The sequence below is a fragment of the Musca domestica genome, unplaced genomic scaffold (genome assembly GCF_030504385.1).
Source record: "Musca domestica strain aabys unplaced genomic scaffold, Musca_domestica.polishedcontigs.V.1.1 9, whole genome shotgun sequence".
Classification (NCBI taxonomy): Eukaryota; Metazoa; Arthropoda; class Insecta; order Diptera; family Muscidae; genus Musca; species Musca domestica.
The window spans coordinates 17,358,782-17,371,928 of NW_026712435.1; the positions used below are offsets into that span (position 1 = coordinate 17,358,782).

At 34.9% G+C, this 13,147-nt stretch overlaps 1 protein-coding gene across 9 annotated transcripts in view; it reads right to left on the minus strand.

Annotated features, from left to right (window-relative positions):
• Positions 1 to 9,993, minus strand: part of LOC101899735 (ensconsin) — a 57,404-nt gene extending 47,411 nt beyond the window's left edge. For 4 of the 9 annotated variants that reach the window (XM_005178838.4, XM_011292338.3, XM_005178837.4 and 1 more), the window contains exons 1-2: positions 9,831 to 9,990; positions 3,618 to 3,668 (exon numbers count right to left, since the gene is read on the minus strand). In XM_005178838.4, coding sequence (XP_005178895.1) covers positions 3,618 to 3,668; positions 9,831 to 9,879 — 100 coding nt within the window. In that variant the 5' untranslated portion in view covers positions 9,880 to 9,990. Of the gene's footprint in view, positions 1 to 3,617; positions 3,669 to 6,778; positions 7,110 to 9,830 lie in introns of those variants that run through there. The other 5 variants (XM_011292337.3, XM_005178835.4, XM_059131744.1 and 2 more) reach the window with 4 other exon arrangements.
• Positions 9,994 to 13,147: the final 3,154 nt, after the last annotated feature.

Sequence of the window (13,147 nt, forward strand, 5' to 3'; positions counted from 1 at the left end):
TTATTTCAGAGCTGTATCTGATATCTGGTACCAAAGATCATTGTTGTGGAATGCATATTGCTGAAGTTAGCCATTTGGTGCACAAAAATCTTGATATTGGATAAAGATATATATATATATATATATATATATATATATATATATATATATATATATATATATATATATATATATATATATATTCGATATTCGATATCCATAAGTTATCTAGTAGCAAATACTATTCTTTTGGAGTGCATATTACGCGTGTGAGGGACTTTAAACCCCAAATCGGATAAAACATATATGGGAGCTATAGCTATATTTAAACCGATTTCCACCAAATTTGAAGTACTGGTTTCTAGGATGAATTCAGCCGTAACTGCCGAAATTAAGTTCATTTGGAACGACATTAGCCCTTTGTTGCACAATAAACCTGATATCGAATAAATATATGAGAGCTATGTCCTAATTCGAACCCATTTTCTCCAAATTTGATATACTTGCTTCTAGACTAAATTCGGTCGGATGTGCCAAAATGCAGGTCATTTGGACTGATATTGGCCATTTGGTGATATTGACCGAAATCGGTTGAAGATATATTTGGGAGCTATATCAAAATTTAAACCGATTCTCACCAATTTCAATAGGGTTCGGTCTTGGGCCCCAGTATGACCTACATATATCAAATTTTAGACAAATCCGTTGAAAAATGTGGCAAAATACCGATTATCGGGAGGTACCGTTACATGGGTGCTATACCAAAACGTGGACCGACATGTCTCATTTTTAATACCAACCATCCTAGACACAATACAAATACATCCTGGTCTTCAATAAGAAAACCTTCTTCTGGTCTTCTATAAGAAGACCTTCTAGTCTTCTTTAAGAAGACATTCATGCCTTCTATAAGAAGACATTCACGTCTTCAATGAGCTAAATTTAAGGCTGCCGATGGCGAACTACTCCGCGTTTTTACATCATCGCTCTAGACCAGAAATTGAATTATACAAAAATATGAGATAGGGTTACATGACAAAAGCTCCAGAATTTTCCACATTCATATAAGAAGAGAAGGTCATATAAATTATAGTTATTTTGAAAGTAAGATTCTCGAAAAAAAAATACAGTACTGCGTGTTTAAGCTTTGAGCTCTTCTTCTAATGTCGATAAAGTTATGTTATTTATATTGTGGATTATAAGGTGATGCTTATTTTTGCAAATAATAATGGTTTTATTGTTTTGTTGGGGTTGAACTGTTCACAGGACGTTAAGGGACCTTGAATATAAAATTTCGATTATAGTGCAATATTCCTAAGCTATTGCTTTATTATTTTTAGTTTATTGAATTATTTCATATTTATAATATGGTCATAAAATTATATTTTTTATCTCCCTAACCCTTTGCCCTACATGTTGGCTGGACAACCCACCATTCAATATTAATTTATTTCATACAATTAAATTTTATATCTATTATAAGGTATACATTTTTCAAAAAACAGACCTGTCCTCATTGAATGTTGAATGTACTGCAGAATACAAATATACAAAGAATTTACTTTTCATACATCATTTAAATACATTTAGCTTGGAATCAAACAAAAACGAAGAAAAAAGCTCGACGTTATTGTAGAACAATATTACCCATGGCTAAAGAATGTCTGTGCCCCATAAAACAGTAATTGAAAACAGCATTGGTTTACATCATTCCGCATTTGCAGTCAGATAAAATGTAATAAATATATGGAGATTCTTAATTGATTCGAGAGGGTTGTCTTGAGTTTCAAGTGTGGGTGGAAGAAAATTTTCGTTTCTTTTCATTTTTTTTTTGAAAGTGAGGAAAAGCGAAGCCCACACACAAACCAATCTTTAAATAGAAGGCACAACAGAAAAAAATGTATATAATGACCGGCATAATTATAACAGGCGAACGATCAAAGACGTCTGACTGGCAGGCAAGTAACCCAACAAGATAGCTAACCAGCCAGCCAGTCAACCAACCAGTCATTGGCCCGATAAAGCTATAAATATGTTATAGCTAATGTTCATATTATACTAACATACATATTATTATTGTTGTATAAAGGTACGACGAGCGTATCTATACAAACGCTTTGACTCACATAAATAACTACTAAAAAGAAGCCTACATAATATGTAGACAGTACGATGTGGTCGTGAATACCTACATTGAATAATGTACGTACGTACATAACATCGAACAGACGCACCAATAACAAAAATGGAAATTATAACATGTTTTTTTTTTATGTGGAGTTTGCTATCATTTGATTACACAAAGTGAAAAAAAAAAACAAGAAAAACAAAACTCTGGCAAACTTGATTGTTAATAATTTCTCTGCTGACGAAAGTGACGTCACCAAACCTACATGCAAGTGTGAATTAATCTCTGTTTAAATGCACTCTTTTATTGAGTACAAAAGATTCCTCCGGTGTTTAAAGAACAAACTAAAACCTCTTCTATTAACACATTGCCGAATGTTTGCTATTTGAATATTGATACACATTGTTAGAAATGTTCATTGAAATAAGGGTACTTCAAAACAAAATTGTGTGGATGCTTCTTCAACATACAAAACTCGGTGAGTTCTTAGTTGAAAAATGTGCTGGTAGTCTTTGCAATATTTTGTAATGATCATTTTAAATACAATAAGTGGGCGTGATTCTCATTTACTTTGAGAATGCTCGATACTTATGGAGCTTGCTTTTCACCAAAGTTGTCATATCAAAAAGCTGAAAAAGCCAAATGACCATTCCAAAATATTGCAAAAATGTCAGTTTCGTTTTAAAGACCAGTAAGGAAAGCTCAAAAGTCGGGCAGGGCCGACTATATGATACCCTACACCACTATGCATATTTAGTAGAGCTCTCGTAAAAGAAAGGTTTATATTGCAATTTCTGAGCTCTATGAGATATCTGGTACAAAACATCATTATGGTATAGTGCCTATTCCGAAAGTTGGAGATTTAAACACCAAATCGGATGAAACATATATATGGGAGCTATAGCTATATCTGAACCGATTTTCATCAAATTTAAAGTACTTATTTCTATACTAAATTCGGTTCACACCATTTGAACTGATTTGGTGCACACAAGAAACATAAAATCGTATGAAACATATATAAATTTGAAGTACATGCTTGTAGGCTGAATTCGGTAGGAAATGCCAAAATTGACTTCATTTGGACTGATATTAGCCATTTGGGCCACAGTAAACCTGAAATCGGTCGTAGATTTATATGGGAGCTATATCTAAATTTGGACCGATTTTCAACAATTTCAATATGGTTCGTCCTTGAGCCATACAAATGTTATTTGGAAAATTTCATCTCAATCGAATAATAAATGCGACCTGCATTTTGTTTACAAAAATACATGGACAGACGGACGGACATGCATAAATCGACTCAAAATGTGATCCTATGCTGATCACTAAAAGGAACTATGGGTTTATCTCGTTTCCTTCTCCATGTTACAAACATAATACAAACATTTCTTTCTGTAACATAGAGTAATATGAAGTTAAGCCAATGGGGGAATACTCCAGACTTAAGCTATCATTTAATATAAACACTTTAGTAAATCTTCGATAGGTATCAATGTGTACTCACCTTTTCTTTCCACGCTGCCTTCTCGGCTTTCTGTCCTTTTTGTTGTTTCAGCTGTAATAAAAAGAATGACAAATTAAAAATGTATTCCCAAGTAAAATTTGTAATAAAATATATTTTTTTGGCAATGAAAACCAGATCATGGCCTGTGAGATTTTGCTGTCATAATACTATATTGTGATTGGATTACAAATTAAAAAAAGTTTAATGTAAACAAGTAAAATAGTATCAGTCGGTTTTGCAGACAGATGTATACCCCCATCCTTGAGTTATGATTATTCAAACTGTCGACCTTTTATGGGGGGTATCCGAAGTTGGTCAATATTGCCCAATTCGTATCTGACCTAAGACTTATATAAATATATAAACGAGCCAGATTTAGACTATATCGACTACTTCCTAAACTTTATATGAGGAATGTGCAAATTTTTAGAAAATTTGAAATTTACGTGAGGTAACAGGTATAGCGGACCAAAGTATTCCATTTTCATACTTCATCTAATACAGATAAAAATATTGGTATCAAATGATATATACCCTCTCTAGCCATATGGCGTATGATATAAAAATAATATTACTCTTTTAATAACCTAAAGCCAAATTATCAGGAATTTAAAAAAAAAAAAAAAAACTAAAATATGTTTCGGAGACTTGGAAAGGGAGAAACATAAATAGATAGAAAATATGTGTGTGATAGATAGTTTGCCCAGAACTCCTTGCATAAGATCTGGGATAGTTTGCAGATATGTTCCCTCAATCCACAGAGCCACGTCGTCAACATGAGCCATGACTTTAGCCATTACACGCCATTTCCACACATATTAGTTGAGGATTGAACCGGAACAGTGTTGGTAACCCTTGACCTGTCAAAGGTGTTTGATATGGTCAATCATGCCATACTGTTTGAGAACGTGCAGAGAACTACCCTCTGGCCAAGTTTGAAACGTTGGATAATCAACTATATGTGTGGACGCCAGTCGTACGTGGAATTCCAGAAAAAGAAGTCCCGTAGAGTTCCTCAAGGTGGGGTGATATCACCGGAATTGTTCAACATCTACATTTCCGGAATTCCTCGCCCTCCAGACGGCATAGAGATCGTAACGTATGCGGATGATCATGGCGTCGAGCCCAGAACTTGCCGCATACGCAAGGAATATGAAAATATCCACCACGAAATCAACGGACACACTCTTTACGACATGGTCTGCGGAGATGAGAACACAGCTGAATGTGCAGGTCGAGCGGAATTTTATACCGACCACGAACTACCCCAAGATTCTAGGGGTCACATTCGAACGCATGTTCAAGTCATTTGCGCAAGCCACAGATATCTGCAACAAGATGAAAAGTAGGAACAAGGTCCTCAAGGCGCTAGCCGGCAAAACTTGGGGTGCGGACAAGGAAACCATGTTGACCTCTTATAACGCGATAGGTCGATCTGTGGCCACACATGCGGCTCCAGTGTCGTCTGCGAATACAGGTGCTACGTAGTGGTAGCACATACAGACCTGCCAGAATGCTGCAGGACTGCGAGAGAGTTCCTCCTCATCTACACGAGGAGGCGCAAGCCCTTCCTTCAGCATAATCATAAGCTTTCGTTGCAGTATGGGTCTTACCGTGAGAGTCATCCCAACCATCATATGGTGGATACAACTCCCCCACCCAGCCGTGTCAGGAAGGACATACACGATCTAGAGAGATAAGAGAGAACCTCTAGATCAAGAAGCCTATCAACAGGTGGCATTCATACCGGTGCAGTCGCATATGCTATCAGCAGTTACAGGATGAATGCCGTCCTCGGAGTCCACCCCCATCCATTGCAGCTGAAGAACGCCATCTGCCTAGACAGGATAGTGTAGTCGTCTCAATTCGTATTGGGCACGAAAACGATGATATGCGTGACGTCTGCCCGATACAATACGCTGCACCTCTTTAATTGCACAGCCAAATCTACCCAACTCACTACAGAAGATCTCTGGCTACAGTAAATTAGCCGAATTTTTGAACATGTGACTAGAACCAGATTAGCAGAATGCAAACACTCACTGCTACAACAACAACATGAATTTTAGAAAAAAATTAAGCCTTTCGCGAACTCTGAACACATCCGATTATTGCAGTTGGGGATTCGGAAACGAAATTTCCATTTGATAAAATATAGATAAAATTTGAAACAATAGACGAACAAAGAGCAAGGAAGGAGTTTTAATTTGTTTTGTTCATTTGTACGAAATGGTTCTAGCAAAAATGGTTCCTGCAATTGGAAAGATATAATGTCCTCCAATGTTGTCTTGGTATTTATTGCAGGTTCGATTTATAATTTCAAATAACCCCATCTCACCCTGTCCGCAAGGTGTAATTTTGTAACATTAGAACAAAGTAAATATAGTTCCCTCCACCCCTCCATTATCCATCGTAACAGACATATCTCCTCCTTACTTTGGGAAATAAAACACCAAACATTTGCTTACACATTTCGATTAGTTTGTTCGTTCACCTCAGAATGACAAAGTGCACATGGACACACTATGGGCATACAGACGACATACACATACATGTGTGTGTGTATATATGGTGGTTCTCTCACTGGTATGCAGTCCATGTGCAGTGCAGGGGTTAAATGTGTAAAATATGGCAGACAAAACATGGCAACAAAAACACAACAGCACGAACAAGTGCAATACAAATACACAACAGATGACGAATCCTTAAAGAGAAATGGAAAGAAAACAAAATGGCAAAATAAATGAAGAAAACGATAAGAAAGAAGGAAAGCAACTTACAAGACCCGCCGCTACGCACTGCACTACCAATAAGAAGTTTCAATTCCAGCTGACTTAAGTGGGCATGGGCATATGGTCGAATGGAGCGGCCACAACAAAACTCTTATAAGAATTCGCAAAAGATAAGTGACACAAAGAGAAACGAACGATGTGGAAACGGAGACAGACAGTCAATGACGTGACACAGAACAAAAATCAATAAAATGACCTTTACTCTGAGAATGGAGAAAAAAAACATTAGCTATCAAAGGAAAATAGGCTTAAGGGATATTTTATGCCAATGTACACAAGTTTTATTGTTAGTTCTGTTAAAAAAAAGTACCGATTTTTTACTATCGCAACAATATTTTTCAATCATACATTTGCATTTGTTTTTCTAACCATTTAGGCCGTCTGCTGCAGCAACACATTTCATTTTTTATTTTCTTGTATTTTTTCTATTTTTTTTTTTTCTCTTTTTTTGGGTAATGTTTGTTGGTGCCTTTCTGGAATTTACTTAAATTATTTTTAAACACACTCCAAGCCAAGAGGTGACTCCCAAATTATTATTGTCTCACTGCCGCTGCTGCTGCTGGTGTTTTTGTTGGTTGTTGATTCCTCGTCGTTTATTTGCCTATCTTCTTGGTGGTGTTAGCATGTTGACTGACTGAAAGGCTGGATGGCTGGCTGGCTGACTTACTGCCACAGGGAGAAAAGAAAAAGCGAACACAACAGCACAACGCGAATGTTATAATGACGATGATGGCCAAGTAAAAGCCAAACGAAGTTGAAATGGAGAAAAATACAACAATAAAAACACATCACATTATACAGCTAGCTAAAGAGTGCGACGAATGACGAATATGTATGCATGTACAAAAATGAAACCATAACTCATAATTCATTAAATTCAAGAAGAAAGAAAATGACCATTGGAAATGTAGAAAAGATCATGTACTTTGTTCCATGCCATAAAGCAGTTATATTGCCAGCGGTTTTTTTCATTTATTTTCAAGAAAATAGTTTTCGCCGAATTTTTTTTGTTGTGTGTTGTAATGTTTTTTTACAATTGTTGTTGTCTTTTCTTTTTTTTTTGGTTGTTACAATGCTTGATGGCAGAGGCGCACCAGTATCTATGCAGATAAACAGTTGCTAACAAAAGTGTTAAACGCAGGTCTCGAATGCATTGTATATTTTACATAAAAACTCCAATTTCGCCAACTACAAACCAAATACAGAATCCAGAATGAACTAAAGAAAAGAAAAAAAATCCCTAACCAAATAACCTTAACCTAAGCGGAAATCCTTGCGGTCAAAAAAGCCACAGATCTGCTGGTCACGAGGAACACCGAGGTTAGCGGTCCGGTGACTATATACGTCGATAGTCAGGCGGCACAGAAGGCCTTAAATTCCTATACCATTAAGTCTAGGGTTGTTTTGAACTGCAGAAGAGACTTGGAAAACACTGGGCTGTCCATCTAGCTCTGTTGGGTTCCTGGTCATTATAATATTCTAGGCAACGAGACTGCAGACGAATTGGCCAGGCAAGGATCCGAATCAACTACCATTGAAGTAGATAACTCTGTTAAACCACCGCTGTGTCACTTCCTACAGGTTATTCACAGACACTACTCTGAGAGAATCCAACAGAGATGGCTGGACGAAATGGGTTGTACCATTTCCAAAAGAATCTGACCCATACTCTCGGAGAAGAGAACAAAGTCGCTACTGTCATTGTCGAAACCTGATTTAAAACTTGTGGTGGGTATCATCACAGGTCACTGTTAAGTGAGGGCAATGACCTCGAAAAGGGACAGCGATGACATTGACTATTGTAGGATCTGTCAAGATGAAGAAGAACTTCAGACAGTCGAACACTTGCTTTGCCTTTGAAACTAGAAATGCCGATCCAATAAGTGGTCACATGATTGGGTTATTTAAAACTGTTCCGCAGTTATATCGAAATTATTGGTTTTTTGGTATATATACTAAAGATATTCGCCTCTCTGGATCCAAGAAAGATAATAACAAATATTGTAGCATTTTGGAAAGCTTATCGTGTCCAAAATAACTTGGCAAAAATTGGTTTAGTTGGTCCGGCTCTAACCTGGACTTTCTGGTCAAATATCCGGTCCGAAATCTGAGCGCAAATCTGAGCACAAATATCTACCCTGAAAAAACAAAACAATCCAACAGTTTTTACTAAACTAGAGTTAAGTCTTACTTTCAAAACATCAACAGCATCCGTTTCGCTAAATTTATGTTCCTCGTTTCGCTAAATTGAACTATTCCAAGTGCAACTTCCTTGGAAATTACAACGAAAAAATCATAAAATCGTTTTCAAGGCAGTCTACAATACAATTAATATTGTGTAGAGTGTAAAAGTAGAGCATGTGTCCCAATAACTAGTACCAGGGGCAGTGGGTTGAAAAGGTAAGGTTGGTTTAGAATACCACAAATACCGGCAAATAAACTTTCTCCTCAAGTACTTCTCAATACTAAACATTAAACAAATACTAAACAATTTCCAGTTTTTCCTTTTCTCAGAAACCCCAAAAAATATTCAGGTAGTCAAGGCAATATAGGAAGTGTACACTAATTAAAAGAACATGTTCTTATTTGCTGGTCGGCACTGGCTGTATTTCGGGACAAATCTAATGTTTTTTGGTCAGTCATGAAAAAGTCTCACTTATCTTCACCCTTACAAAATCGAAATAATCTTTTACGAATATTTGTATTTATTGAATAAGGACGTATATCCCTTTATAGAAGATATATCCAGTTTTTTTTAATACCTTAAAATGACAAACTTGTCAATTTAGAAAGTTACGATCAAAGTGTATATGTACTTTCTAGACGCTTGAAAGAATATCGTTTATATATGAACATGTGTCCTTTAGATCGGCTTGGCAAGGATATATGATTCTGATCATGTCTCATATACACGGAAAACAAAACTTTCCAAAAACGTCAACTTTTGCCAGTCACTGTGGCACATATGTAGTACATTCACACACACAAGTCTTTTTTCTTCTTTTTTTTGTATAAAAAAGGCTGTTCCGGACAGTTGGAACCACAAAGCAGCAGCGGTGGTGCCATAGGTCTCTGTCATCTTTTTTTTTTTTTTGCTTTTGCTATATTTTGATATAGTCAAGGCTGATATTAAATCGATTTGTTTTTTCCGACATCACTCACAATTTGTCTTCATACAAATTTTCTTTTCCTCAATCTCACTTTAGTTTCGTGTATTTTTTTGCCATATTAATCACCGCATTCTTCTGTTCTCTTACTCTCACCCTCTCTCTATTTCACACACACACTCGCACACAAACTCACTCGCTTAGCCATAATCCTTATTGGTTTCCATTATTACATTATTTTTACATTTTCTTTTTCGGTGTAGATTTTTCCATTGTAGATATTTTGCTTGCAATGTTTTTTCTTTTGCACATACCTGATTGATCGTGCGTTGTAATTTCTTGTTCACCCCCAAGACTCGCCATTTTGTATCCACTTAATTATTTGTATTATATATTTAATATATTTTAATTTCAACGTGAATAAATTCACTTGAAATTTTCTTTCACAATTTTTAGAACTAAATGATAAATGACGAAGACAAGTAATCGTTAGCCACACGATATTTGGTAGCTGACATGTATTTGGTAATTGTTGTATTTTGGATATTCGGTAATTGGTAAAAATGGTGTTTGTCCACCTAATTGTGCGTAAGAGCGTACCGCGTATTTAGGAAAGTCGTGCTATACGTGGCAGGGTTACCAATACTTGTTAGTACCTTTTTTACAAATCTCCCTCAAAGGTATATCAAAATATAAAGACAATCTTTGAAAAGGTGATGTGGAAACATTTATAATCTTATTCGGACCATGCTTTGTCATGTAGTAATGCAGATAATCTCATGCTAACATATGATATATTTATATTCATAATATTCATAATATTTTTTTTTTGACAACAACCACTTTTCAAAATTTAAATTTCTGATACCTCCAACATAAGTTGTGTTCCAGTACTTTTTTAGTAGTAAAACTAGCAGAAGAGAGAACAGTTCGAAATGTCATTCTCATTTAGGTTTGCACAAAAAAATAAGGGAACGGAAAATTAGCAGAAATGCGATAAAATATCAAAATTCCAAAAGTAAACAGCCTAAATCGGACTGGTGAAACCTTACTGAAAAGAGCGCCAACATTTAAAAAATGAGTATTGAAGACGATAAGTTAAAATTAATAATTTATAATAATAATTAATAATCTGATTCCTCATTCAGCCAGTCCTCTTCACTGCTGGAATCATGCAAAAGTGAATACATCAGTTGCTCCATATTTTCTCTTTTTGTTCTTTGCACGACAAATATTAGTTTTTCCTTTAGTTTTCAAGTTGATCATTTTCTTTCTTGAAATGTATCAATAAATTTTTCAACCTTGTTAGCCCTGCCAATTAAATGTCAAATTTACAATATGCACATTTCTGCTCGGCCAAATTCATGTAGCTAAAACAAGCAGAAATGTGCACCACTCAGCGCCATTTTTTCTCGAGAGAGCTGCAAGTTTTGCTAGTTTTTGGAGTACGGGAACGCGTTGTAGCAGAATTAGTGCTAATTAGTACTAAATTGCAGGTTCTGGAACACAACTATAACTGGTGAAAATTTTGTATACTCATAAACCTCACAAAATGCAAAATAATCATTTTATTATTTTCAAACTTTGTACATCCCAGCACGTCTGCATACACGAAATCTGATGTAAAGATGGGATGCACCTCCGTTTGGAAAATTTTACGATGCCTGTCTCAAAAAATATAAGAGTCACAGGCTTGGGACCATCATTTACGGTCTTCTTCGGATTTGGCATGGTACAATGAAATAAAGGTAACCTCATTTCAAATTAGCATTCCCAGCTCTGCATTTTCTGTAATTTTCCTTGTCAAATTTTAATGCATAAAAACAGTTCTCTTATCTGATTCTGAGTGTATGCAATGGATATATGAATAACGATTTTGACAATGAGATGTTGTCAAATGTATACATTTGAAAAAATGTTAAACATATGAGTACATGACATTACCTTTTTGGTTCTACCATGGGATTTGGGAACAATAAAAATCCATTCCGACCAAAAATTGCTTTTTTGCAAAGAAAACATGTTCTTACATTTTCAAATTCAATATTTATGTGGCGTTTCCACTGCACTTGATTCGCTCTCTATTCGTTGTTTGACCCTTAACTATGAAAAAACTACTTAATTCTTCACACAAAATTTCCTGAGCGAACACTCATATTTGTACGTTGTTCAAATCAAATCACTCTCAGAACAACGAAAAAATATGTCCCATCCCTAACAAATGAGAGCATTTATCGAAAAAATAAATTATGACATTTAAAAATTAAAAATAGGAAAATTTAATGAAATTTTAAAATTTTTTGGGAAGACTGAAAATTATGAATGAAAACTACAATGTTGAATGGCGTATGTACATTCAAACGAAAGTACATTTTGTTTTCTCTCTCATCCGAGGTACGCATTTTGTCCACGAGTAGAAATTTTCACAGAAAACTGCAAACAAAAGAGGCAATATTTTCAAAATGTTTGTATTGACAGAAAAAATGTTTGACAAGTGTCTCTCCAGCAGAATTTAAAAATAGAAAAATACAAAAATATATTCAAAATGTCAACATTTACACAAACAGTTGAAAACGTGAATGAAAATTATAAAATTATTGATATAATAAATCTTGGGGAGAAAAACAATCATTTATTCTATTCATATTAGTGAGAATTTAATGTAATTTATTAAAATTCCCATTAAAATCAACAAACAAAATTTTTGAAAAAAGGAATTATTTTACTATGAATTACGAATCGTGCCGTATGAACGGGTTAATTCGTGTACCTAATTCTGAGAGTGAACAACGTTGTTCGGTTTCCAATGGAAACATGTTATTACGTTTTCATTTTTATGTTATTCAAATGGACAATTTTGTAAAAATTTTAAACATTGCATGACATTTGCATTGCATTTCAACAGGATTGCATGACTTTACTATGGTCAGATGTTTAGTTTAAAATATATAAAATATATATACCACTCGTATTGCATTATCATTCATTGAATTATCATTTACTCGATAATTTGTACAAATTTGTACATATTTTTACTGGATGCTTTTCGTTTACGCAAAAGTCTAATATGTGAGTGCGATATGAGAGAGACATTTTGACATTCGAGTTACTTTGAGTTTGCAAATTCTTATTGGAAAAATGTCTTTAATCCAGTAATATCAGGTGTTCAATAACCAGTTGTTTTGTAAGCAACACAAAAATTTTCCCAATCTATTTGAAGGATAAAGGTAGTCACATCGAAACAGTTGCTGGGATATGGTCTGTTCTAGAACTACAAGAAGGTAAACGTTTTTACTACGATAATCGATTCTTCCTTTATGATATCGAAGAAAACTGCAAAACTAGTTGATTTTTGCAGGTACTGGAACAGAGCAACAACAACAGAAACCTGTAAAACCAATTTTGGTATTGAAAATTTTGAATGAAAACTTATTAAAATTTGTAAAAATTGTTTAAAAATACATATTTTAACTACCTCCAATTGGCGTCGTAAAGGAAACACATAAAAATCTACCTTTTTTTTGACAAAACAATTTTTCAGAAATGCAAGAATGTAAAAGTTTTTATTACGATAACCGATTAACCCTTTATGATATCGAAAAAATTGCAAAACTAATAGATTCTTGCAGGT